This window comes from Camelina sativa, chromosome 8 (genome assembly GCF_030686135.1).
Source record: "Camelina sativa cultivar CO46 ecotype springtype chromosome 8, ASM3068613v1".
Taxonomy (NCBI): Eukaryota; Viridiplantae; Streptophyta; class Magnoliopsida; order Brassicales; family Brassicaceae; genus Camelina; species Camelina sativa.
Genome location: NC_141887.1, coordinates 1,465,632 through 1,492,358, shown reverse-complemented (window position 1 = coordinate 1,492,358; position 26,727 = coordinate 1,465,632). Strand labels below are relative to the sequence as shown.

Below are 26,727 nucleotides of genomic sequence, written 5' to 3'. Positions count from 1 at the left end.
TCATTTGATGTAGCCGAAGTTCTTTCGGAGGAGTAGGGGCCGTGTAATCCAACTGTTTTGAAGGAATTTAAAGTTTTGTTTAGTATCACATGAAGACAAGCCTCAAGAACATGGTTTTCTAAGAGTAACCTGGACTCGATTGAATTCTTTGGCCTGCTTTAGCCTTGCAATGTTTTCAGGAGTTATGAAATGGCTAGAATCGACCGTCTCAACTCCCTCCCTAGAAAAACAAAGTTCAACAGAGAAAGCTTTACAATGGATCAATACAAAGTCAAATAGCTATATGTACACTGACTGATATGTGCTCTAGCGAAAGCTTCAGCAGCATCGAATGCAAAACTACTCACTAACTCTTTTGCAATTAGCAGTTTGCCTATCAAATCTATTTAAATGATTTTTCACATAACTCTCATGATGATTCATCTTGGTCTCCGAAATATGATCTCTCCGACTCCAAAACTCCCTAAACACAATATTATTGTTTAACAAGGATCAGGCTTTGTGTTCATAAGTTTTTGGTAATATATATATATATATATATAGAAAAGAGTGAGAAAGAAACCAAAATAGTTTTTTTTAGTTGTTTACCTGTATGATCAGGATGGCTGCTTCCTTATGTATGAGCTCATTGTACCCTTGGCAACCATAATTCTGAACGCAACTCGGGCAACCTGTTTTCAGCTGAGCAGCGGCAAGACTTTAAGAGATCAAGAGCCGCTTCTAGAAGCTCCGTGAACATTGGACGGATCTGCAGAGCCGGAAATGTTCAAGAGTTACTTATCATCCAAAATTCAACAAATAAATCTTTTGAGATTTTTTGCTTTCACAATTTACCTTGGCGGAGATGCCAGTTCCTCCACGATGACGATCATATAGTAAGATTCTCGCTGGGAAATAGCGTTGCTCTTGCGGATTTGGACATTCTGGAGCCAAGTCTGAATAGTTGCAACGCACAAATAGTGGAACAACGTGGAGAAGAGCGTGACAAGCGGCATGTAAACCACCACGGAATGACAACTTATTCCCCTCCACTTCTGATTTTACTGACTCAGGCACTTGAATCCAAACAGCCTGTTTATTATCCATAAACCAGACTTAAAAATCACAGCGTAAACAGAAAGACTGTAAGAGTGTGAGTGTGTGAGGCTTCAGGTTAAAGACAAACCTGTGACTGGTAAAAGTAACTTGGGAGTGAAAGCTCAACATCATCAATTACTTCATCGTTTTTTCTTCGGATACGAAGAAATCCAAGCCACTTTGTTGTCACTCTACATGCATTACTTTGTGCTGTTGTCTTATTAAATTGGTTCTTAAGAGCCTTTAATGCGTAAGCCTGAAACATGAACTTAGTAATGAATTTTGCGCAAAGATTCAGAACTATCACACAGGAAACACCAACGTTTATACTTACAGTTTTACCACCAGTTAAATGGATATCAGTGTAATCCCGAGTCCTGGTGTAGTAATCCACGTCTGCTAATTCACACAAAGACTGAAACTCAAAAGTTATCAGTTGCACCTTATGGAATTTCAGTTCTAAAAGAGAAAATAAATGATATCTTGTTAGCTATAGATGACAATACATTTTTGATTTCTTGTTACCAAGGCCAATGACTCAAAAATTACCTTGATGGTGTATCGGCAGCAGCTCCAGATGGTTTCCCTGCAATGTCTCCCCATGGTTTACCGGCAGCAGCTTCACTACTACTCACGAATTTCGAACTTTCTTCAGGTTTCTGTGATATAATAGATTAAGGAAAATTTGAGTAAATAAAGTTTTTGAATTGGTTACAAAAAAAAAAAATCAAGGAAACTGAATTATACACTTGTTGGAAGAACTGATGGATTCCACACAGGACAAAAAGCTTTTCAGAGGAAGGACTTCCATCAATTTCTATCAGCTCGAGCTCAGATAGGTTTGCAAGCTCCTACACCAACAGCAAATCACGTTCTGATCCAGTAAGATAGATTTGGATATGCGAATATTTTATCCATATAATTGCTAAAGTAGACCTACCATGCAATGTTGTCGAGGATTAGCAGAAGTTGCAGTGCAAAATATGAAGGAAGGACTGGCACCATAAACTGGAAAGTAAGATATGTTAGATCAATTCAAAAATGGATGAAATTCGTAATGAAGACTATACCAGGGGATCAGTATTGCACCATGGGAGCATAGGCGGCGAAGTCTTCTCAATATAAGGGCTGTCTGGCAGCCAAATGGTCCCTTGTAAGTATGGGCTTCATCGATCACAACATACCTGAAATAATTACCTTAGAACTTAAATCATTATTGATATATTGGCTTGTTCCTCTCTAAACCAGTTCATGTCTTGCAATGCTTCCACTGAAATTAGTCAAACTTAAAATGAGAGGAAATATATAGGAAGATGTGTTACCTAAGGTTAGATAAAATCCGGCTAAATTGTCCATGGAGAGGCATAATTGACATATGTAACATATCAGGATTTGTGATCAGCTACATGCATAAATTCCAATAATGTTAGTTAGAGAACTCTGTATTCGGAATTCAGATGAGACTGAGTGAATGGAACACTATTCTATTAGGGGGGAAATGACAATAAGAAATTACCAGTCTAGCATTACTCCTCAGCCTTGTTCTATCCTTATAAGGAGTATCACCATCGTACACTCCCATGTTTATGCTTGCTTCGTGTCCTTTTATCAAATCAGACAATGATCTTAACTGATCCTGAGCTAAGGCCTATTCAAACAAACAGAGAGTCTCTTTCTATTATAGCAGTTTTAAGAAGTTATAAGATCTCTTGAGCATAATAAAAAACTCAAAAGAAAAAGAGACAAGATGAGTAACCTTGGTCGGAAATAAGTACAAAGCACAAGAATCTGTGTCTTTGCACAATTCCTCAAAGACTGGCACATTGTAGCAGAGAGATTTTCCACTGGAAGTCATAGTTGCAACCACAACATTCTTCCCAGACAAGGCTGCTGAAATTGCTTCAGCCTGATGGCTATAAAATCTATTGAGTCCAATTCGTTTCAAGGCAGACTTGGTGGTTTCTGATAGCTCATCTAACATTTCGACGCAGGCAGCTTTTCTAGCATTAATAACTTCAACGTGAACAACCTGTCCTTTAGATCCAATACCTTACCTGAGATGTTCGACCATCTCCGATGGTTGCAGTGAATTTGTGTCATGACAAAAAGTCTGGGATTTACGAGAACCAGAGAAAGAAGTGCCGTTCCCAGCCTGTCTAGGTTTGTTTCCACCAAAAGCTCTACCTTGGCTGGAAAATTTAAGCATGTCCTCCAAGGAAATAGCTATTCCACACTCACCTCTATTCTTTACCAGTAGTGATTTGATTGACTCCCACAATTCAGACTTAAAGGAAGTCTCCCGTTTTTTCATGGCACTAAAGACCTTTGCAAGTGAAGTTTTCTTACGACCTGGTTTTACATCTGTCTCCGGATAATCAGCTATAACTATAGCATTCTCATGGTTCACAGCTTCAAAGTCATCAGTGATAACCTTCACAACCTACAACAACCATTGCGGTTACATATAAAAACATTTAGTCACAAAATAAGTAAGTATACTTGAAAAAAGATATAGAAAAAATCACCTTGGGGCATATAACTGAGAGATTCTTAACGTCTTGTATACCAATACGGACTCCAGACATTGCTAACCGGAAAAGAGATTCCTTCAAGCGGGTTATATACAACTTCTCTCCAAGTGATTGAATAAGAGACGAAAAAAGATTCAAAAACGCGAATGTCTCCATAGACAACTTCACCCAATCTTGACAAGAACACAAAGAGCTAGTTCTTGTATCCCATGACATCAAGCATTTTGTAGAACTTGGAGATGTCAAGCAATTCCTAGACTTCAAAACCCCAGCAAGCTTCTCTGTGTTCTGACCTTTAAATGCATCTTTACAATCAAACTCCAAAACACCATCAAAGAACCCATATGGACACGCTTCTTGATCCCGTTTTCGTTTCTCCCCAACACAATGATGGTTCTCAGCTGCTTTAGCGTTTTCATCTTTCAAGGTTGAATATTTCGGAATCCTCTACAAACTGAGTTTCACACAATGAATTTGTTTGAAGGGGAAAACAAATTCAATAACACTATCTCTCTAAGAAATCGGATCAAAGTAGACAAGCAAAGAGGAATTGAAATCTCTTGGAAAATAAGTTAGGTTTTGTTCAAGAACAAAGAAAATTTTGTATTAATTGCTGGATGATCTTACAACGAAGGGGTTGCCTTCTATTTATAGGTTTTCTTAGATCTATTGAATATATCCACTTTCTATATCACGGCCGAGCTGATTAGGAAAGTTTCTTGTTTCTTATTAGGTCAGCCGCTGGGCGAGCTGGGATGTCGGTTCGTCACCTTGGAACTGGGCTTCTCGGCGCTATCGGGCCTTCGAAGATAAAATCCTCTTCACGGTCGAGCTCCCGGTTAAATAACCGGTTTCTTTAATCAGGTTTAGATTGGTGTGTTGGGGGTGCCAATTCCCGCACCAACAAATCCTCTCAGAAGAACTCAATGACGGTTTTAATAAATCGGGTTTTGGAGTCTGTGGTTGTTCCTTCTTAACATACGGAACCAAACTCACGAACTCACCGTCACTGTTAACAACGGCAGCAACTCTACTCTTCAGACTCAATTTATTTTTCTACAAAAGATAAAATTATGAATTGTAAACGATACAAAAGAGCATAAATATTTCCCAAGAAGGGTCTGATAAGGAAGAAACAAAAAAAACGAAACTTGTAATCATAAGCATTACCTTGAAATACAGATGGAAATTGGGAAAAAAAGAAGCGGGAGGGAAAGAGGATTTTAGGGCAATCTTAAGGTCATGGATTGTCTCGTCGGAGGAAACGTGAACGGTCGTCGATTCGCCGGTAATGCTTCTGACAGAGATCGCAACAGTGTCTCCGCCGCTGCTTCGTCTCTCGCTCGCCATTACCGAACTTTTACTTTTTTCCTTCCATTAACAAAGAAAGAAGTTTTTTATTTATGACTATTGGGCTTTCAAACCGACATCGTATTGATAGGCTATGGCGCGGGATTTTTGACACAGGTGAGTGGATTCCGCACGTGCGAACTATTTTTGTAAGACGATCTGATATTATATGTTCAGTTTCATCTACAGTAAGTACATCGTCCTGTTGTTAATGTATTCGCATCAGCTTTAGATCGGTTAAAAAGAAAAAAAAAGAGAGATGATCGGTAGTGTGGTTTTTGACTTACAAGATATGGAAGATGATCAAATTCATATGGTCTTGCATCATAATCCCTGTCGGGTTTCGCCAGAGTTTCGAATACCCGTGTGTGTGAACGTAGAGATTTCTCCTTCAAGAGTATTTAGCTGTTCTTGAAGCGTGATTGCCTTCGTCCCTGATTTCTTTGCTTCCCATTGAGTCTTCTCAAGGGCAGCTTGCTTGTCTGCAAGTTTGATCTAGTGGAAACAGAGAAAGGAAGCTATTAACAAGTGAGATAAAGTGCAGACGCAGACTGAGTATTCTCCATTGTGTTTAAAACCAGATTCCAAGTAAACACAAAGGATATATCTAAAGACACATAATTGAAAAAGGTTACCTTCGTGTCCGATAATTGTAACTGCATAGACTTAATCAACATCTCCTTCTCAGCAACCAATCGTTTTGTTGCTTCATATCGTTTACCTGGTACCTTTGACATTAATTTCCATTGACTTTAAAAACCTCTTCTTTCTCCGATAATTTTGTCTGCAAGTCATTCACTTGCTCTCTTAGTCTAGTCAGTTCTTCCTTTTCTGCACCAGCCAAAGCCTTTTGTGTTTTCACCATCTTCCAAAGAATTTTGTTCATAGCATCACTATTGTCCTCGGGGTCTCTCTTCTTTCTTCCTGGGACTGTTTGAGAACCATTTCTTCCCTTTAGATCAAATACATGCAAAATACAAGCGAATAAGTTATACAGCCGAGCACTGGAAAACATTGAGTAGTTTTAGGACAATCCAGTCCATAACTTTGCGATATTAGAATTGAAATGGGTTTCAACTAAACTAATTAGCGATAAAGAATTCAATACAAGCTTCAAACAATTAAGATTGTTCTCACTGAGAAATATACTACAGACACAAGGTGATTACAGTTCGCTCTATTTTGGCTGTTTTTCTTTTCTTCTCTTTTTTTTTTCCTTTTCCGGTAAAGTTTTCGCTCTGTTTTTACATTACAAATGTCACAGTCCAAACTTCTTAGGCCTGAGGTAAGTAGTTCCTTTCTTCAAGCCAGGACCTGAAATCTGTTGCTGCTGCTTTGCCCTTTTCCTTTTCTCTTTCTCTTTGCTTCTCACTTCCGACTCCGCCTGATCTCTTCTCAGTTTCTCCATCTCTTCCTCCATCGCTGTTTTCTCTTCCTTCTGCTTCTTCTTATGCTCCAACATTGATGTATCCGAGTCTTTGACCGAGAAGAACATAGGGCCTAACTCAGCAAGCCAATGTGGCTCAACCGATGTAGCACACTGCATGTACTCCTTAGTGGTCAAGATCAGTTCATGGTACACCACATAATCCGGTGTGTATCCCAGACCGTACAGTGCGCTGCTCGGGTGCAAATGGCAAGGCATCCCGGTTCTACAGTTCACATACTCCCCAACACCTTTTAATCTGGCTGAGTTGTGGAAATACGCTGAACAGATGGCTTTTCTCACAATATCCCAATCCGGTCCACATGACTTGAGTGGTATTTTTAGTTGCTTGAGGATATCCAGAAGCTGGGATCTTACCTCTCTAGCTTTTCTCAGACCCTTGACTTGTAGGTAATGGTCATTGCACCAGTCTCCTCTATAGTCATGCTCTTTCCACTGTTGATATACATTCAATAGCGTTAAATGATCTGATTCTGGCACAAAAAATTTCTCCCTTGCGGCATCACTCTCTTCTGCTCTTTCTTTAGGTCTGAAGAACACTGAAGGTACTGAAAGCATTGACACGATCGTCAGAACCTCGTTTATGCAATCAAGCCGTTCACCCATTAAGAGCATCTTTGCAAGAGGTGGATCCAATGGGAATTCCACCATCTTCCACCCGAGATCAGTTAATCCTCCAACATTGTTAAGAGCACCCAACACCCAAAGCTGGTACATAGAGTTGAGGATGTTCTCTTGTGGAGGTGGATCCATGAAATCAAAATCTAACAAGTTGTCTATTTTCAACGACTTCAACAACAGCACAACATTACCCAGATTTGTACGCTGAATCTCTGGCACGGGACTTGGCAACATTTCATTCAAATAAGCACTCTCAGTATACAGCCTGTAACATGTTCCCGGCCCTGTCCTTCCAGCTCTCCCAGCACGCTGATCAGAGGCTGCACGACTTATAGGGAAAACTTGAAGAGCATCCATACCCATTCTAGGATTAAAAACCTTCATCTTTCCATACCCCGTGTCAATCACATAATATATTCCATCGACTGTCAGTGATGTTTCAGCAATATTGGTGGCAACAATGCATTTACGGGCTCCATCTTCTGGTTTCTGGAAAATCTTTGCCTGCAAATCAGCGGGTAGCTGAGAGTATATTGGGAGAATAAGTAGGTTTGTGATTTCTCTGTTGGACGATGCAATGAGCTGTTCCATTCTCTCCTTAAGTGAAAAGCACGCTGCTTCAATCTCATCTTGCCCAGTCATAAAGATGAGAATGTCCCCAGGTGGGCTCGTTATGTGAATCGTCATAACCTGTTTAACAGCAGCTTCAACATAGTCTTCACAAGGAGATTTAGAGTAGAGAATGTTGACAGGGAAAGTCCGCCCAGGAATGTTGAATACCGGAACACTGCATTACCAAAGCAAAAACACGGTCATATAAGAATTCACTATTTAGATTTGGTTTATGTAAATGATAACGGTAACCTACCTCCCAAAGAAATTGGAAAACTTTTGAGCATTAAGGGTTGCTGACGTGACGATCAACTTGAAATCACGACGCCGAGCCACAACTTTTTTCAATATTCCAAAAAGGACGTCTGTGTTGAGTGACCTTTCATGGGCTTCATCCATCACCACCACACTATACAGAATCCACAACAGGAATTAGCACAGCATTCTACTTAACCCAGTTTATTAAGTATTATCTATCAGAGGTAAGGTTGGAGCATACATACCGATACTTATCCAAGTCGGAATCTTTCAGGGTCTCTCTCAGTAGCACTCCATCGGTCATGTACTACAATTTCAGAGGAAAATATGGAGTTTCAGAAAAAAAAATGTGTTCTCAGGAAGTGCAGATGCAAAAAGCACGATACCTGACAACTAAACCAGAATCATCACAAATAAGCAAAAAGCAGTTCATTTCTTGAGAACACCTTACCTTGATAACAGTGTTTGGACCAGTTACATCTTCAAAACGAATCGCATACCCCACTTTATCACCCAACTCTGTTTCCATCTCTTCACTAACTCTCTTTGCAACACTCATAGCTGCTACACGCCTTGGTTGGGTGCAGCCTACTATACCATTTATAGTATACCCGTCCTCGTGAAGATACTAACAAAAAGAAACAAATTAAGTCAGTGTTTTAATAGTTATATAACTGTGCATTAGATTATGGAGCCAAAGTAAGGGAGGAACCTGTGTGAGTTGAGTGGTCTTTCCCGAACCAGTTTCGCCAACCACCACTATCACCTGGTTTTCTCTAATTACCTAGAGAATACAGCAAAAAGCAGATGAGTAGACGAAAAGATAAAATTCAAAAAACAGTAATCCCCTGAGGTTTTCCTAATAACAATGCATAATGTAATCCAAATATCAAGACCCTCAAAAGGAAAGACCACCAACCTGCAAAAGTTCATCTCTAACAGAAAATATGGGGAGGTACTGTCGTTGCTCTGCCATGGTCTTTGACATGGCAAAATCACTCACAGCTTCTCCCTTCTTCATATGTTGTGCAAATTTAGCCTCACCTTTAAAATCTACTTCACCTTCATCACCAACTACAGCAGTATCGGCATCAATCTGCAAGATGATCACAGAGTCACAATGTGTCCAACAAACAAACTATCAATATCTAATCAAAAACCATTTGGGGCATTACCTGCTCAGCTGATTTTTCAACACCAAGGATATTACCAAGATTAGAACCTGCAAGCTCCCAGAATCGCTGTCGTGATTTATGCATACTTTGTTTCTCCCGAATTTCTTTGACAAGACCTGATCCTTTTCGTGAAATTATTGCCATGTCTGATGTGGGATCCTTTATAGGCATTACTGGCTCCGCTTGCTTTGTAAAAACGACTCTTCCATCAAGGAAAGGAGGCTTCGTATCTGCAATTATCCAAAACATAGCATGTTACCTCCTAAATTACATTATACTACTCTTTAAACTTGTTTTATGGTTAATTTTGAGCTATTGTAGTAGTCTACATACCATGTACAAGAAGAATTGCTTTCCGTTCTTCTTCGCTATCAAACTCAGTCTGCACTTCTGTGCCTCTAACTGCTCCAGATCTGAGAAGCTGGCGGTCTTCCCACTGAGCATTATCCGCATTAAGCTGAGAATATTTTTTACTCTGCGCAAGTGACATTTTGCTACCATCCCTTCTGACCTGCATTACAAACATTATAAAGCATTCAACATATGAGTATACTACATTTCTAAGCAGCAAAAGTCAGAATGCCAGGAAAAGAAAGATTGGTGAATTGAACAATGCGAAATGGCACCTATAATCTGAACTTACATAATCTAGCTTAAGTATGTTTAATCAAGAGCAGTAAAAGAAGATAAAAGATTAATGCTTAGAATAAGATAAAACTGGATAATATATGCAAAAAGGACAAGGAAAAGCCTAGCCATAGATAAGAGATCAAATATAAGCAGTGTCAAATAAAAAGTTGTACATAATAAAGCGTGCGTAATTAAAATAGATAAAAATACCAATCTCTTTGCCAGCTCAGCTTCCTTCTTCTGTAGCGAAGCATCATCTCCAAGATAAAAGGATGCACTGTCCGCATCAAACAGTGAGTTCCCTTCGTCTGTATCATACCTGTGAAATGAGAATCATCTAGTTCATACGAGCTTAATAAAATCTAGAGATGGTTCGCCAAATTAATGTGAAGAGTGCTCAGTTCATAAAACATTATTGATTCACAAAAATTAAGTTTCCCGCCTCTGTAAAAAATAATACTTACCATGCACGATCTGACTGAATATCCATCTCCTCACGCATTGTTTCTGTGATCTCATGTTTAAATTCTTCAGCTCCTTGCGATATATCCTCATCTAAATGCCCCTATAGAAGACATAACAACATGTAGCAAAAGTATTATTAAAACCAAACAATTTTCCTAATGCAATAGAACCATAATCCTCATCAATATTCTTCAAGCAAGCTTGAGACGACATGGGGAAACAAAACGGAAATTCAGATCTATCTAATAACAAGTGGCATGACCATGGGTGCACAGTGACATTTAAGAATGCATACCTCATTTGTCAGATCACCTTCCCTAGAGTAAGCAGGTTGATTTGATCTTCCACCATACCTAGAGCTTGAGGATCTGATAGACGATCCAGAAGCCCGAATAGGAACAGGAGAAGGTGCACCAATATCCCATGGAGAGGCAGAAGACACTGCGTGAGAATAAGGACATGGTAATATTCCTTGTTAGTCTTTGCTCGTGTTGCAAATAAATAAAACAAACTTACAAATATTAAAATTCAAACACAACATACTTATTGAACGTGGTGTATCCAGCCATGGGGAGGCTAAACGAGCATCAGGTGAAGCTGCAGCTAACATGGGTGATGGAGAAGGCTGATGTCGCTTGCTGTAACTAGAGTCTCTATCTCCGTGAGGACTATCTTCCCATTCCCATTTTCCATCATCCCAGTCTGATCTACCTGCACTCCATAAAAAAGGCCCAATAAGTGTTGTGTTTGTGACACTCATCATGCTTCTGGGAACAAAAAAAACAGACACAATTGTAAGGAGATAAATGTAGTGACATTAATGTCAGCAAGCTCACAAATTTACAGCTTTATAAGATTCTACAATCTCTTGCATACCTGGAGTCCTCCTATCGCTATTGTATCTTCCACGCTTTTCTCCATGATAGTCTCGGTCACCTTGGCGATAAGATTCCCTCCCTCGGTAGTGATCCATCTCACCATAAGTGTTTCTCTGTCTTGACCGTGGAGTTTCACTTCTGTCACGCCTATGTTCATCTCGACGTCTATTGCTATCAGCTCTCTCGTATCTAGAAGTACTAGATAAACTCCTGGGAGTTATGGAAACCTTCATTTTGAAAGGTGAACAAAATATCAGAATACTAAAAATCGTGTTGCAAGTAGTGTTAAGGATCAGTTAAGTACATCGAAAAAGATAGATAACGCGAGGCAAAATAATGATTTCATTATTTGGATGGAATTGACTTACATCTGAAGTTGCAGCATTCTCTGTAGTCACGGTACTTTCTGCAATTACAAAAATGTCATAACTCATAAGTCATTACCAATGTGCTAAGAAGAAAACGATTGAAGGTATTGTTTCCAACATCGTACTTATGCTCACAAAGAGGGATAAAAGGCAAATTTTCTCTTTACCAATATTCCTCTAGGTAATCCACACATGCTAAGGATGCTAAATGGATTACTATATCAAATAATGGACTAACTAAGAAATCACTGTAATCTATAGCTTGAGAGTGATTGCTCAAACTACATAGTCATGAGAAACAAAAAAAAATACCTTGTGCAGTCTCAGATCTTGAAGACTTCTCTCTATACCGTCTGCTGGAATGGCCATGTGTTGTGGTTTCTGCTCCATGATCTAATCCTGATGCATCAGATTTATCCTCTTCATCAAAAGATGATGTAAAGGATATTGTTGATTTCTTGGGGACCTTAAAGTCCCCCTGGGTCTTGGCATTCTCCCTTTTCTCAATTGCCCTTACATCCAAACCTACAAATTTGTATATTTTTAATAAGTTAATATAGTGTTCCAAAACAATTCAAGCTGAATCCTTTCAACAATTGGATTGCAAAAAAAAGTGTACAAATTTGAATTCATACCTAAGCGAGACTTCCTTTCAGGAGCTGTAAAGGTCAATTTATCATTCACAGGGACACCAGTGCCGGTTTCTTTCTCGGTTTCTAACGTGTCAGTAGTTTTGAATGGATCGACCTATATCAAAAACAATACAATTATTGCTTGTTACACAGTAAGAGTAAGTTCCTCGCGAACAAAAAAAAAAAAAAAAAAACCTAAAAATCCGAAATTGGCAAAATCAACAAATTCAATTGCAAACAGAAACTTACCCCCATTATTACTCAGTGGACGGATACAGCTCAAGCTCCAACAATCACAGCAAAAAAAAACCCGGAAATTAACCACCGTTCGCCGTTCGACAACAACTTCTGATGAGAACAATAACCTCCCCTGGTTTCTTAGGGATTCGGGTCTTTCAACTCTTCAGAGTGATTCCAGAAGCTTCTATCTGAATTTTCCAATTTCGATAACGTGAAGAGCTTTCCGGATCAATATCTATCTCGCCAGAGTCGGTCGTTTCGAGAGAAAGATATGTGAGGGATTAGAAACACGATCGGAAAAAAGGATCACCGCCGGTGTTAGGTTACCACACGCTTAACGCGATTTCATCACGCGCGTGGGATTATTATTATACTGTAAATAAGTTTTTGAATCAGAAACTCAGAAGATTGTTACATAATGGGCCCTTTTTATTATTCTCCCCATGGGCCTTTTACCATAAACGCACTTACGCCGACGTATGTTTTTTTTCCCTTTTTTGGTCTCAACACAACTTTATCGATAAGAGTACTGTATGAGGCTGGTTATATTATATCGACAGCAACGTTACTTGAGCTAGGCTGGAAAAGTGATAGTGATGCTGCTCTCCACAAGTTGTTCAAGACTTGCAATATCTTGATTTAATGGTTGGAAGAGGCCATGCTTGCAGTTGCGTCAAAGCTTGGATAATCATAAATCATAAATGACATGTTTAAAGCTAGCCCATGTTATTTGAGACAGAGAATTGTAGCCTCTGTTTCACAACGTCGATGAAAGTTTCGTTCTCATTCATTTATTCACCAAAACCCAAAGTTTTTCTCATTTGATCCATGAAACCAATCGGGTTCAAACTATTGTTAAATATGCAATCATACTTGTTTGGCACATAAGTGGTGATGATGCATCGTATAACACAGAATAACTTAATGTTTTGAGACTTACAGTTAATTTTTGGTAAACAGCAAGTTGCCGAATTTTCTTCACTAAAAGTGTAGAGAAAATATGACAGGTATTTGTAAAAATGACTTGACTGAAATCGATATGCTAAAATTATCGATATGAATATTACTCTGAAGTCTCTTAATTGTTGAGTTTTTGTTTCTTTTCTATTTTGGGCTCAAGAACAACTTTTCATCAACCACTAGCTGAATGAACACAACGTTTAATTGCTTCTTCAAAAGATTGCACCCATGACCCAACTGTTGAGTTCTTTAATTTGGTCAGTTTTTTTTCTTTTTTCTTACAAGTTCCTTCTGCTTTTCTTGTGTTTTTTTTTTTTTTTTTTTTTTTTTTTTTTTTTTTTTTTTGTTAAAATGCTTTCAATTTAAAATGCCTAAGTCCAATTCGGAAGCCCGATAAGAAAATAAATTACAAACTCATAGTTAAAATAGAACCAAATGTTGAACCAGTTGTTGAAAATGAACCAGACTATCGGTTGAGAATAACCGCCTCAAACCAGTCTCCATTATTTTTCTGGAGACAGATGAAAAGCCAGACCTGAATCACGACAAAAAATTAGGTTTGTGAAGTTGTTTGTATCGCCGTTCCTCTTCCTGAGAACCACAAGTGTAAGAGAGAGAGATTGTTCCAAGTTGCTTTTCTTGTGTTCTCATTAGATTTAAGAATGTGGGTCAGGCTTTGTCTTTAAGACAATATCAGCATGAAGTTAAACACTAAAAAAGATAGTAGTATAATCTAGGAATAAGATCTAACGAAAACCAATAATAGTATAAAAATACATCAATGCATCAGAGTTTCCAACAAGATTCGGTTGCTATAATATTAACACTCGGTTAATATAACATTAACACTCATTTGAATTGTTATTTTTTAAACTATTAAAGCTTATTTGTTAGGTTAACCAGTTTAACACTGCGTCAAATCCTCTAATCTTGTTTAAAGTAACGGTAAAATTTTTACCGTAAAAACATTGTTGACGTCAAACAAAACGGTAAAAGAAAATTGAAAAAGTAATGACGACGAGTCATATAAGGTCAAAGAAACCATTCAAGTTTTTAGGAAAACCGCTAACACTTTTTTATTTTTATTGGAATCTTCGACTTTTTTGAAATTCCAATTACCCTTACAAAACTACCCTTACTTTTCAGAAGTAATTACATTGTTTGTCCCAATGAATAAATTTGGAGTAACCCTTTATTGTTTCCACCGAGACGAAACCGACATTGCACCAGTTCAAACTTGGTGGTGTTACTGTAATTAAATGCTAAAACAGAGCTTTTGTGTGGACACGAACTTCGAAAGTGTCCTTTTTTAAAATTTCCTTTTTTTTTTTTTGTCCATTAAAGCGGTGCTAAAAAAAGGAAGATAAAGAAGAAAACCACAAAAAACATTCATTCAGGGCTCATGTGTCTCCTCCCTTTCTCTCTCTCTCTCTCTCTCTCTCTCTTCCACTTTGCGTACTTAGCAGCTAAGTAGAGCTTAAAGTTTGTGGCTGCTTTGCTCCGTCACCGTCATTGTTAGGGTTTCTGGATCTCTCTCTCTGTAAGATTCTTTCAATGTCGCATCTCTTTTCACTATTGATTTTAATATGCTCTGTGTATATGTAATGAGTTTTTGTTTGTTTCAAGGAGGAGGCTGAGGAAACCTTTTAAACGGCTTGACCTGGAGGTTTTAGGGTAGGGAGAAAAATGTCTGCCTCGAGAGGAGGAGGTCCTGATCAAGGACCGTCACAGCCTCAGCAGCGGCGGATCGTACGAACTCAGACTGCTGGTAATCTTGGAGAGTCATTCGATAGTGAAGTTGTTCCTTCATCCCTTGTTGAGATTGCCCCCATTCTTCGTGTTGCTAATGAGGTTGAATCTAGTAACCCTAGGGTTGCTTATCTCTGTAAGTTCTTTACGAATACCCCTTTTTCCCCATTCTTTTGCTATGTAATTTGTTTGTTTATCTATCTGATTTTGGTTCTGCTTCTCTCCCTTAGGTCGGTTTTATGCTTTTGAGAAAGCTCATAGATTGGATCCCACCTCCGGTGGAAGAGGTGTTCGGCAGTTTAAGACTGCACTTTTACAGCGTCTTGAAAGAGTGAGCATCCTTATTACTCTGCTTGGTTCCTGCATGTGGTAGATTTGGATAGCTAGCTAGCTACTGATATTTGTAGGAAGTACTCTTGGTTTTTAGTACTGCCCTTTAACAATATGTGCTCTAGCGTTTCTTTAACAATATGTGCTCTTTTGCAGGAACATGATCCAACACTGATGGGCAGGGTTAAGAAAAGTGATGCTCGTGAAATGCAAAGCTTTTATCAACATTACTATAAGAAGTACATTCAAGCTTTGCACAATGCCGCAGATAAGGCTGACCGGTATGTCTAACCTACTTAAAATGTCTTTGTTTCCCACTTTAAGACGCAGATTAAGTGTTTGAGAGCAGCAAATTCCCTAACTGATGCTTTGCGTGCTATTGATTTTCAGTGCTCAGCTGACAAAGGCATACCAAACTGCCAATGTTTTGTTTGAGGTGCTGAAGGCTGTTAATCTAACACAGTCTATTGAGGTTGACCGGGAGGTATTGCAACTTTTTAGTCCTATCTTGTTTTAGTAATTTTCCCTTAAAACATTTATCTTTTCCATCTCTTGTGCAATGTGGCAATGAAGTATAATGTTTCCAGATTCTGGAAGCTCAAGATAAGGTCGCAGAAAAGACACAGTTGTATGTCCCCTATAACATCCTACCTCTTGATCCTGATAGTACAAATCAAGCGATTATGAGATATCCTGAGGTTAGTCCTCTTTTTTTTCTACTGTTTTAACATGTTATCAGCAGGTAATGTAATCCTTGCTGCAGATCCAAGCCGCTGTTCTTGCTCTCCGCAACACTAGAGGTCTTCCTTGGCCAGAAGGTCACAAGAAAAAGAAAGATGAAGACATGCTTGATTGGCTTCTAGAAATGTTTGGATTTCAGGTAATTTTTCTAGTTCTGTGATGCTTCCAATTTCAGTAAACTTTTGTTAATCTATAGATTCCTGAAAGACAATGCAGCTAATCTTAGGAGCACTCGATCTTGTTACTTGCTCACATGCATTTATTCATATGTTGTTGCTACGGTTCTGCAGAAAGACAATGTGGCTAATCAAAGGGAGCATCTGATCTTGTTACTTGCTAATGTACATATAAGACAATTTCCTAAGCCTGATCAGCAGCCAAAGGTTTGTACCTTAATTTTACCACTGTTGGAAGACCACTTTTATATAGGTTTGGTGTGTTCATGCATATTTTTTTTTTGTCTTATCTCAATTCACTTTTCCTTTTCCAACTGAGGAGGTTTCTTTGCAGTACGGTTTTTTCTATGAAATAGATATGTAACTGTATATTACTATGACTATAATATTTGATACATGTACTATCAATTTGTCCTTTTGTTTGTTCTCATTGTGACAACCCAATGTGCTCTCACAGTTAGATGATCAAGCATTGACAGAAGTGATGAAAAAGCTTTTCAAGAACTATAAGAAATGGTGCAAATACCTTGGTCGAAAGAGTAGTCTTTGGTAAGGGAATTGTTGACACCTTTACTCGATTCTGTATACTCTCTGCAATGTAGCTAAGAATATGAACATAAAAATAAATTTTAGGAACTGACTCGAAAGAAATATTATATTCAGAAGCAGTAGAGGGTGTCTGTGTATTCTTCATGAGCAGAATATAAATATCTTGTTTGTGGCTAAATATTTATGCAAATTCAAATTCTGGTGTCGAGAATCTTTTTCAATGTATGCTCTGCTTGTATATTTATGCAAATTCAAATTCTGGTGTCGAGAATCTTTTTCAATGTATGCTCTGCTTGTAGGTTGCCAACTATACAGCAGGAAATGCAACAGCGCAAGCTATTGTATATGGCCCTGTATCTTCTAATTTGGGGTGAAGCAGCGAACTTGAGATTCATGCCAGAGTGTCTCTGCTACATTTATCATCATGTATGTTTCAGTTTGCAAGTCTTCCATACTTTGTGCGTGATTCTTGTTTTTAATACTTGTTCGCCAGTGCTAATATTATGGTTTACTGTCATTCTTTATCATTGAAAGTTTATATCTTCAAAGTTTATATTTCTGCCAAGAAGCTATAACTTGCAAGCACAATAATATTTGCACAACAATAATATTAGGGGAAAACATGTGTATCTGTGCTCGAGTTGATGTATTTCTGATGAGAAAATGTCAATTGATATTGTTTAGACATTAGAATTTTATTAGAATACAGTGATGGTTATAACATGCTTGATTTTGATAATTCACAGATCATTTTTGCTATGCGTTCCTAAATGTGATATATCTATTCTTCCTACTCTATTTCATGCTTTAACAGATGGCATTTGAACTCTATGGTATGCTGGCTGGGAATGTTAGTCCTATGACTGGGGAAAATGTGAAGCCAGCTTATGGAGGTGAGGAAGATGCATTCTTGAGGAAAGTTGTGACTCCAATTTATGAAGTGATTCAGATGGTATGGCTTAAACTTCGAGCATTTTCTTTTGCTTTCAGTATTTTTTTTTTTTGCTTACTTACGTAATTGTACCATTCACAGGAGGCTCAAAGAAGCAAAAAAGGGAAGTCTAAGCACTCTCAGTGGAGGAACTACGATGATATAAATGAATACTTTTGGTAATATATATACCTAGCTGCTTTCACACAATCGTAAAGATCCTCATAAGTGGTTTTTATGACTAATTAAATATGCTTCTTACATTGCAGGTCAGTTGATTGTTTTCGGTTAGGTTGGCCAATGCGAGCTGATGCTGATTTCTTTTGCCTGCCTGTTGCTGTACTCAATACAGAAATAGACGGGGTACATAATAGCTACACATCTTCTCTCTTCTTATCTACATTTATTTTTCGTACGGGAATCTGTTACTCCGATCTAGTTTCAGGTGGTGTGGTTTTAAATACTAGGAACTCTAATCTCTTCCTGCTGACTTTTGTCTATCAGATGATGTCTCCCACTCACTGCCATTTTTTTTTCCTGTTTTTGTTATCATATATCACAGGATAACAGCAAGCCTACTGTTGCCAAGGATAGATGGGTGGGGAAAGTTAATTTTGTTGAGATTCGTTCCTTCTGGCATGTCTTCAGAAGTTTCGATCGAATGTGGAGCTTCTATATTTTGTGCCTTCAGGTATTACTATCTTCCATTTTTCACTGCCTCTCTTTGGAGCTGATGTATTCAAAAAATGCATATTTTCACAAACAATGACTTTGATGATGATATTTGGAAGGCAATGATTATTATGGCTTGGGATGGCGGAGATCCAAGTTCAGTCTTTGGGGCTGCTGTATTCAAGAAAGTTTTGAGCGTGTTTATCACAGCTGCAATAATGAAGCTTGGACAAGGTTGGTTAATGTCATTGTTCAATACTTTCATAAGTTTACTTGAGTGACGAAAGCTCATCTTCTAGAACTATTTCTGCAGCTGTTCTTGATGTGATCCTTAATTTCAAAGCTCATCGAAGCATGACACTACATGTTAAACTACGATACATTCTGAAAGTCATCTCTGCTGCTGCCTGGGTTATTATTCTGCCAGTTACTTACGCCTACAGCTGGAAAGATCCTCCAGCATTTGCAAGAACTATCAAGAGTTGGTTTGGGAATGCCATGCACTCACCTTCACTATTTATAATAGCTGTTGTTTTCTATCTGTCGCCTAATCTGCTCGCGGGTGTAATGTTTCTTTTCCCTCTGCTACGACGGTTTCTCGAGAGGTCCAACTACAGAATTGTAATGCTAATGATGTGGTGGTCTCAGGTACTTCACCTCTTCACTCAGTTTGTGTTCTTGCAAGAAAAACTAATGACAAAAAACAAAATTCATAATGTGATTTGTTGCTGATGTGACTATTATCAACCTTTTTTTTTTTACCTCGCAGCCTAGACTCTATGTTGGCAGAGGAATGCACGAGAGCGCATTTTCCCTCTTCAAGTAGGGTTCTCTTTGTGACATATGCATCATTGGATTTTAGTTATTGGCAAGCCTGAGTCCTCTATTCACTAATGTCTCTTTATCTTTCTCTTGCGTAGATATACCGTGTTCTGGGTGTTGCTTATCGCAACAAAGCTGGCATTCAGTTACTATATTGAGGTATTTGTTTCTTGTATCTAGTTTCTGGTAATTATTGACTTCATGATGTGGACATGGAAACAATAGTTTTGGGTATACCATGATTGCTACAATTTTTGGAGTCTGATAAATTGGCATTGCTCGCAGATCAAGCCTTTAGTTGCCCCAACACATGACATTATGAAGGCCCGTGTGACTAATTTTCAGTGGCATGAGTTCTTTCCTCGTGGTAATGCATTTTTCACATACACTACATGATTACTGCAATGAATATTTATTATTTCTCTCTCTCTCACCATTTCTACTTAATGTGTGCAGCCAAAAACAATATTGGTGTCGTTATCGCCCTCTGGGCCCCTATTATTCTGGTAAGCGTGCTCAAGTCGGACATGTCTCCATGTCCTCTCCTGCTTTTTGCTGTTGCTAATTTTGATCTCTGCTCCATCTTGCTGCAGGTATATTTTATGGATAGTCAGATTTGGTATGCCATATTTTCCACAATATTTGGAGGTATTTACGGTGCATTCCGCCGCCTTGGAGAGGTATGCTGTTTCAAGATAATCTAACTGAAGATGAGTTAGTTTTTTACATTGAACTTGAGGTTTCCCTTGTAATTGTCACTGATGATCCCTAAATCCTTACCTTTTTCATTTGTTACAGATTCGTACACTGGGAATGCTTAGATCACGGTTTGAATCACTGCCTGGAGCTTTTAATGACCGCTTAATTCCAGATGGAACGAACCAGCAAAAGAAGAAAGGATTAAGGGCAACTTTATCTCATAACTTTACGGAGGATAAGGTTCGTTGAACCCAAATGAACTGCTATGATGTACGATTCTTCTCATTGACTGCTTGTACTGAAAGCTTACTTACTCACAGGTACCTGTTAACAAGGAGAAAGAGGCTGCAAGATTTGCACAGTTGTGGAACACAATAATCAGTAGTTTTAGAGAGGAAGATCTTATAAATGATAGGTAAGTTTTATTTGTATGTCACATATCTAGCTACACTAGACTGTGGACCTCAAAATTTTGAACTAACGGTTTTACATTTGGACTGTTCATAGGGAGATGGATCTGTTGCTTGTTCCATATTGGGCCGACCGTGCTTTGGATCTCATACAGTGGCCTCCCTTCTTATTGGCTAGCAAGGTTTGTTCTTACAGGAAAATACATCATAATTAATCTGTAGGATTCTCTGATATATGATATTTGGCTGTAGATACCAATAGCATTGGATATGGCAAAAGACAGTAATGGGAAGGACAGGGAACTCAAGAAGAGGATTGAGAGTGACACTTACATGAAATGTGCTGTCCGTGAGTGCTATGCTTCATTCAAGAATATCATAAAATATGTGGTTCAGGGAAACCGTGAAAAAGAGTAAGTTTCGTTAAGTTATTGGAACCATAGCGTCTGAGTACTTGCTTTTGTTTTTACATATCTATTTCTGATTTTGATAATTGCAAGTTTGCAACATATACTATATTATGGCCAACTTATATCTTTGGTATTCAGGGTGATAGAGATCATATTTAAAGAGGTTGACAAACATATGGATACTGGGGATTTGATTCAAGAATACAAGATGAGTGCTCTTCCTAGCCTCTATGATCACTTTGTCAAGCTGATAAAATATCTGGTAAATTCTCTCTTCCTGCGGTACTGTTTCTTTTTAATTTGTTTAAATTTTTACACAAATTTTTTTCATATGGTCCAATATCTTCGTTTTCTTATCCCTTGTAGCTAGACAATAAGGAGGAAGATAGAGATCACGTTGTAATTCTCTTCCAAGACATGCTGGAAGTTGTAACAAGAGACATTATGATGGAGGATTACAATATATCGAGGTTGGCAACTTTCTATCACAATATCTCTGTAGCTTGGTTAATCAAAATCTTATATCTCTAGTTGTCTCTGTAGCTTGGTAGATTCGAGTCATGGTGGCACTTGGCATGGGGGAATGATCCCTCTTGAACAACAATATCAGCTCTTTGCATCCTCAGGTGCCATTAAATTTCCTATTGAACCAGTTACAGAAGCTTGGAAAGAGAAGGTAATGCCACACTGGGTTATATTTAAGTTCTAATTCTTCAGTCTTCATATGAGTTGCTCTCAAAAGTTAAATGCCTGTATGTGCAGATCAAACGAATATACCTTCTGTTGACTACTAAAGAGTCTGCTATGGATGTCCCCTCTAACTTAGAAGCAAGAAGACGGATGTCTTTCTTCTCAAATTCATTGTTCATGGACATGCCTATGGCACCTAAAGTTCGCAATATGCTATCATTTTCGTAAGCCTTTCTGTATTTAGTTTTAGTTCACCACTTTGAATTTAGATGCTCAGTTTGATTGATTCTTCTCCTAAATTTCCAGTTAAATATATATTGTGTGGAGTTGATAGTTCCCTCAAGTTTGTCCCTTAGAGCATACTTATTGCACATACCACCGCTTGGGGTGTCAAGAAAAATAATTAATAATATTTTAATTGAATTAAATTATTTTATTATTTTTTAATTTATACAACCAATCATATGAAAACACATGTGGCAGATTCAGTGTCTATAAGAATCTGGGCAGAGACACTAGTGTTTCTTCTCTCCACCTTTTTGTCATTTTTTTATTTTATTTTTTGTTCTCATCCTTGGTCGAGTATGTGCAATAATCTTGCTCTTATGATGACAAATATAATATTTAGAACTGTTATATCAAATCTAATACTTATTTGATTGAGTATGACTGCTTTGTAGTTTTCCGTTACTGTACTGGCTGGGTAAAGTTTGTTATGTATAATGATTTGCTTTTATTGAAGTGTTTTGTAACTAAACTGGTTGGGTTTTTCTCTTTGCTATTCTTATTGTAGTGTTTTGACTCCATATTACACGGAAGAGGTCCTCTTCTCCTTGCGTGACCTGGAAACGCCAAATGAAGATGGGGTTTCAATCATATTTTACCTACAGAAGATTTTTCCAGGTGATTTTTGTTTATATGCTGTTACCTGTAGCCTAAATTCTTGATTTACGTCTTGAATCGGACCTCTTATCTTTAGATGAATGGAACAATTTTCTGGAGCGGGTGAAATGCGCAAGTGAAGAAGAACTTAAGGAGTCAGATGAATTAGAAGAGGAACTTCGTTTATGGGCTTCATATAGGGGTCAGACTCTGACAAGAACTGGTATGCGCTTTTGGTTATCTTTCTTTCCAGTGAAAAATTAAGATGGATATAATGGAAACCGTTTGTTAATCTTTTGATATTTTTGCAGTAAGAGGAATGATGTATTATCGAAAAGCATTGGAGCTTCAGGCATTCTTAGACATGGCTATGCACGAAGGTAATCTTCTCTAATTTATATTATATGGCTAAGGGCATAAATAAATTCATGCAACTGATTGTTGGTGCTGACTCTTTCTTAAATTTGCTTCTTTAGATTTGATGGAAGGTTACAAGGCTGTAGAACTAAATTCAGAGAACAATTCAAGAGGTGAAAGATCACTCTGGGCACAGTGCCAAGCTGTTGCTGACATGAAATTTACATATGTTGTATCATGTCAACAATATGGTATCCATAAACGATCTGGTGATCCTCGTGCGCAAGATATATTGAGGCTTATGACAAGGTGTGCAGAACAATCCTATTTTGTTGTCTTTTGTGTTATAACTTGTTTGAACTTATGGCTTTGCTTACAATTGGCAGATACCCTTCTCTCCGCGTTGCATACATTGATGAGGTGGAAGAACCAGTGAAAGACCAGTCAAAGAAAGGGAACCAGAAAGTGTATTATTCTGTGTTGGTAAAGGTGCCTAAGTCAACTGATCATTCTAGCCTAGCACAGAATTTGGATCAGGTAAGACAAAGCAATCGAACACTTGTGTCAAGTTGTAGATTCTGCAATTTATTATGCCGTTCAATGTATTGGTGTAAGATAAGCCCGTCCAGAAGGTGCTGCTAATGCTGAAATTTTTACTGACTGTCTTAGTAAAAGCTGATAATGTTATCGTATAAAAGGTTTAGTTAAATGGCAACCTCATGTCATACACCTTTGTTTTGTCTCGATTCTTACATGGATGTGTATACTAAAATTTCTCTGCCTTCTAGGTTATCTATAGGATTAAGCTTCCTGGACCTGCTATTCTTGGAGAGGGAAAGCCAGAAAACCAAAATCATGCTATCATTTTTTCTCGTGGAGAAGGTTTACAGACAATTGATATGAATCAGGTATGCACTTGTTCTTCTTCTATTTTTAACACTTGATTTTTATGAAACTGCAAAGATAGAGTACAAAAGCCACCGAGTTTGTAAAACTCCTGGAGACAAAGATGCCATTTTTATTATTAAGTTCCTTATGTTGCCATTTGTATTCAGGATAATTACATGGAAGAAGCGTTAAAAATGAGGAATTTGCTCCAAGAATTTCTTACAAAGCATGATGGTGTTCGCTATCCATCCATTCTTGGACTTAGGGAACATATATTTACTGGATCGTGAGTCTTTAAGCATTGTCATCTATCTTACGGATTTCTTCTTAAGCTCAATAAATTTGGTAATCTCTAACAACAATTGGTGTTGGCACTTCGCAGCGTTTCCTCTCTTGCTTGGTTCATGTCAAATCAAGAGACTAGTTTTGTTACCATTGGTCAGAGATTACTGGCAAACCCTTTGAGGTAAGTGTGTTTTCTGATATCAACTGTAACGATGATTACACATGATTTATTTGTTATCATTCCCAAATCAAAATTCATTGTTGTTTTGCTCCTATATAGGGTTCGTTTCCATTATGGTCATCCAGATGTGTTTGATAGACTGTTTCATCTAACAAGAGGTGGTGTTAGCAAAGCATCCAAGGTTATCAACCTCAGTGAAGACATATTTGCAGGTATATTCTACTCTTGCGTAAGACTATCTGTTTCTCTCATCGACTCTTAAGTGAAGTCCTCGCTGATGGATTTCTACTTTTTTGTATCGAGCAGGGTTCAATTCTACACTTCGTGAAGGAAATGTTACCCATCATGAATACATACAAGTTGGTAAAGGAAGAGATGTCGGTCTAAATCAGATCTCTATGTTTGAGGCCAAGATTGCTAACGGAAATGGAGAGCAGACATTAAGTCGGGATATTTACAGGCTTGGACACCGTTTTGACTTTTTCCGGATGATGTCATGTTACTTCACCACTGTTGGCTTTTACTTCAGCACCCTGGTATGATTTCGTTCTGTTTTTGTTAAGGCAACTTTCACACAGGTAGTTCGGATCTGATTCATTTTCTACTATTTTCACAGATCACTGTTCTCACTGTCTATATCTTCCTTTATGGACGTCTCTATCTTGTTTTGAGTGGGCTTGAACAAGGTTTAAGTACACAGAAAGGCATCCGAGACAATACACCTTTGCAAATAGCTCTTGCTTCACAGTCATTTGTTCAGATTGGTGTCCTGATGGCTTTACCTATGCTTATGGAAATTGGATTAGAGAGGGGTTTTAGGACTGCCTTGAGTGAATTTGTGCTGATGCAGCTTCAGTTAGCTCCTGTGTTCTTTACGTTTTCTCTTGGGACAAAGACTCACTACTATGGAAGGACGTTACTTCATGGTGGTGCCAAGTACAGGTCCACAGGGAGAGGGTTTGTCGTCTTTCACGCTAAATTTGCTGATAATTACAGACTCTATTCCCGGAGCCATTTTGTAAAAGGGCTTGAGATGATGCTGCTGCTCGTTGTGTATCAAATTTTCGGAAGTGCTTACAGAGGCGTCCTTGCATATCTTTTGATTACCATATCTATGTGGTTCATGGTCGGGACTTGGCTTTTTGCTCCTTTCCTATTCAATCCTTCTGGTTTTGAATGGCAAAAAATTGTTGATGATTGGACTGATTGGAATAAATGGATAAACAACATTGGGGGTATTGGTGTTCCGGCAGAAAAAAGTTGGGAATCGTGGTGGGAGGAAGAGCAAGAACATCTCCGACACTCTGGAAAGCGTGGTATAATTGTTGAGATTTTGTTGGCCCTGCGCTTCTTTATCTATCAATATGGGCTTGTCTATCATCTCACGATTACAGAGAGGACTAAAAACTTTCTGGTATGTAACATTTGTGTTAGCTCTTGATATTGATATTGATATTCTCTTATTCAATCACTAAATCTCTTCTCTATTCAGGTTTATGGAGTATCATGGCTGGTGATTTTCTTGATACTGTTTGTGATGAAGGTGGGTTTACTTGACATATCAACTTCTTGTTAATGTCTCTAACATATTGGTCAATGATCATTTATCTTTGTTGCTTGCTTTCCTCAGACTGTTTCGGTTGGAAGGCGAAAATTTAGTGCGAGTTTTCAGCTGATGTTCCGGTTGATAAAGGGGCTAATATTCATGACATTTATCGCAATTATTGTGATATTGATCACACTGGCTCACATGACGATACAAGACATAATTGTGTGTATCCTTGCCTTTATGCCCACAGGTTGGGGGATGCTCTTGGTAAGTAAAAGAAGAAGAAAAAGCTTTTTGTTGATAAGTCTTATTTGAAAGATGTGATGTGTTTGTTTTGGAATAGAAAGAAGATAACAAGTTATGTGTGTGTTTGTGTGTTGCAGATTGCGCAAGCGTGTAAGCCGGTGGTTCATAGAGCAGGATTCTGGGGATCAGTGAGGACACTGGCTCGTGGTTACGAGATAGTAATGGGACTGTTGCTGTTCACGCCAGTGGCGTTCTTGGCATGGTTTCCATTTGTGTCGGAGTTCCAAACGCGTATGCTCTTTAATCAAGCTTTCAGTAGAGGTCTTCAGATCTCTCGTATCCTTGGAGGACACAGGAAAGACCGCTCTTCTCGAAACAAGGAATGATTCATCTCTTCATTGTGTACTGCAGCGCGATGTTAATTTATCCGTCTTTTGAATCTTCTTGTTGGTACAAGTAGCGACTCTTATGGATTTACTAGTGTTAGTTAAATGTAATTTAGTTTTCGCCCTTATCGCGCGCTTAGGTAAACATTGTAGTACTCGTCCGTCTATTAGACGTAATGTATCATGTAGTGACTGTTTAATCTATTCAGATCATCCAATCCAAATCAATATTATTCTTCGGTTAGGTTACTCGTAATTTCAAATTTTTGTTTTAGGAAAAACTCATTGACCCAATACAACATTCAATCCATGAAATCATCAAGTAAGAGCAGAGAAGAACGATTTGAAGATGACAGAGCAAAGCTTTTTTCAATAATGGGCCGAAAAGGAAAGCCCACAATGGAAAAACCCGATTTGCCTTGCTTTGTTTCGGCGAAATCCAAAAAAAATGGCGGGAGATTGGCAAAAGAAACGTGGCGGCCACAAGAGGGCTCCACGAGACATATGTACGAGGAGGATGATGATGATGA

General features: G+C 38.3%; 2 protein-coding genes, 1 long non-coding RNA gene and 2 pseudogenes across 6 annotated transcripts; 1 reads left to right on the top strand and 4 right to left on the bottom strand.

Annotated features, from left to right (window-relative positions):
- Positions 1 to 190: 190 nt before the first annotated feature.
- LOC104709107 (ATP-dependent helicase hrq1-like) lies at positions 191 to 4,055 on the bottom strand (annotated as a pseudogene). Its single transcript, XR_015564480.1, has 13 exons — positions 3,603 to 4,055; positions 2,834 to 3,517; positions 2,594 to 2,725; positions 2,400 to 2,479; positions 2,167 to 2,261; positions 2,018 to 2,085; positions 1,825 to 1,928; positions 1,627 to 1,736; positions 1,412 to 1,536; positions 1,166 to 1,333; positions 835 to 1,071; positions 589 to 748; positions 191 to 463 (listed from the first exon to the last, which is right to left on the bottom strand). The product of XR_015564480.1 is annotated as an ATP-dependent helicase hrq1-like (transcript).
- A 130-nt stretch (positions 4,056 to 4,185) lies between these two features.
- On the bottom strand, positions 4,186 to 5,016 carry LOC147939583 (uncharacterized). The gene is made up of 2 exons (XR_015563921.1): positions 4,779 to 5,016; positions 4,186 to 4,664 (listed from the first exon to the last, which is right to left on the bottom strand). It is a non-coding gene; the product is annotated as an uncharacterized LOC147939583 (long non-coding RNA).
- A 107-nt stretch (positions 5,017 to 5,123) lies between these two features.
- On the bottom strand, positions 5,124 to 5,973 carry LOC104709106 (protein MICROTUBULE BINDING PROTEIN 2C pseudogene; annotated as a pseudogene).
- A 40-nt stretch (positions 5,974 to 6,013) lies between these two features.
- On the bottom strand, positions 6,014 to 12,894 carry LOC104735292 (pre-mRNA-splicing factor ATP-dependent RNA helicase DEAH7). 2 transcript variants are annotated; one of them, XM_087461879.1, is made up of 17 exons: positions 12,294 to 12,894; positions 12,048 to 12,159; positions 11,725 to 11,937; positions 11,413 to 11,450; positions 11,043 to 11,271; positions 10,710 to 10,877; positions 10,462 to 10,607; positions 10,166 to 10,266; positions 9,912 to 10,020; positions 9,405 to 9,582; positions 9,072 to 9,301; positions 8,816 to 8,992; positions 8,609 to 8,680; positions 8,348 to 8,524; positions 8,142 to 8,203; positions 7,895 to 8,047; positions 6,014 to 7,813 (listed from the first exon to the last, which is right to left on the bottom strand). In XM_087461879.1, the coding sequence occupies exons 1-17, from the start codon at positions 12,297 to 12,299 to the stop codon at positions 6,217 to 6,219; spliced, it is 3,768 nt and encodes a 1,255-aa protein (XP_087318005.1). In that variant the 5' UTR covers positions 12,300 to 12,894; the 3' UTR covers positions 6,014 to 6,216. The 2 variants fall into 2 exon arrangements, with proteins under 2 accessions (XP_087318005.1, XP_087318006.1); XM_087461880.1 differs by having other exon boundaries at positions 10,710 to 10,933; positions 12,294 to 12,686.
- Positions 12,895 to 14,450: 1,556 nt separating this feature from the next.
- LOC104705544 (callose synthase 3) lies at positions 14,451 to 26,441 on the top strand. Of its 2 annotated transcripts, none has more exons than XM_010421559.3 (43): positions 14,451 to 14,784; positions 14,871 to 15,129; positions 15,224 to 15,324; positions 15,480 to 15,604; positions 15,714 to 15,807; positions 15,911 to 16,021; positions 16,087 to 16,203; positions 16,355 to 16,447; positions 16,698 to 16,789; positions 17,089 to 17,215; positions 17,604 to 17,741; positions 17,823 to 17,899; positions 17,990 to 18,083; positions 18,283 to 18,411; positions 18,512 to 18,626; positions 18,706 to 19,040; positions 19,162 to 19,214; positions 19,313 to 19,373; positions 19,500 to 19,581; positions 19,671 to 19,720; positions 19,808 to 19,894; positions 20,013 to 20,153; positions 20,234 to 20,328; positions 20,421 to 20,505; positions 20,576 to 20,736; positions 20,872 to 20,995; positions 21,100 to 21,203; positions 21,277 to 21,409; positions 21,496 to 21,647; positions 22,217 to 22,326; positions 22,403 to 22,528; positions 22,617 to 22,685; positions 22,782 to 22,971; positions 23,049 to 23,199; positions 23,451 to 23,570; positions 23,718 to 23,836; positions 23,933 to 24,016; positions 24,116 to 24,228; positions 24,323 to 24,552; positions 24,633 to 25,430; positions 25,509 to 25,559; positions 25,647 to 25,832; positions 25,949 to 26,441. In XM_010421559.3, the coding sequence occupies exons 2-43, from the start codon at positions 14,931 to 14,933 to the stop codon at positions 26,195 to 26,197; spliced, it is 5,871 nt and encodes a 1,956-aa protein (XP_010419861.1). In that variant the 5' UTR covers positions 14,451 to 14,784; positions 14,871 to 14,930; the 3' UTR covers positions 26,198 to 26,441. The 2 variants fall into 2 exon arrangements, with proteins under 2 accessions (XP_010419861.1, XP_010419862.1); XM_010421560.3 differs by having other exon boundaries at positions 14,453 to 14,784; positions 14,874 to 15,129.
- Positions 26,442 to 26,727: the final 286 nt, after the last annotated feature.

Excerpts from the sequence above, each read along its gene's own strand:
- LOC104735292 (XM_087461879.1), bottom strand. Across the intron at positions 10,878-11,042 it reads TAGCGATAGGAGGACTCCAG|GTAGATCAGACTGGGATGAT; the intron begins GTATGCAAGAGA and ends TATGGAGTGCAG. Across the intron at positions 9,302-9,404 it reads AGCAATTCTTCTTGTACATG|ATACGAAGCCTCCTTTCCTT; the intron begins GTATGTAGACTA and ends GGATAATTGCAG.
- LOC104705544 (XM_010421559.3), top strand. The coding sequence starts at position 14,931 with ATGTCTGCCTCGAGAGGAGGAGGTCCTGATCAAGGACCGTCACAGCCT. Across the intron at positions 15,130-15,223 it reads CCCTAGGGTTGCTTATCTCT|GTCGGTTTTATGCTTTTGAG; the intron begins GTAAGTTCTTTA and ends TCTCTCCCTTAG. Across the intron at positions 21,410-21,495 it reads CAGAAGCTTGGAAAGAGAAG|ATCAAACGAATATACCTTCT; the intron begins GTAATGCCACAC and ends CTGTATGTGCAG.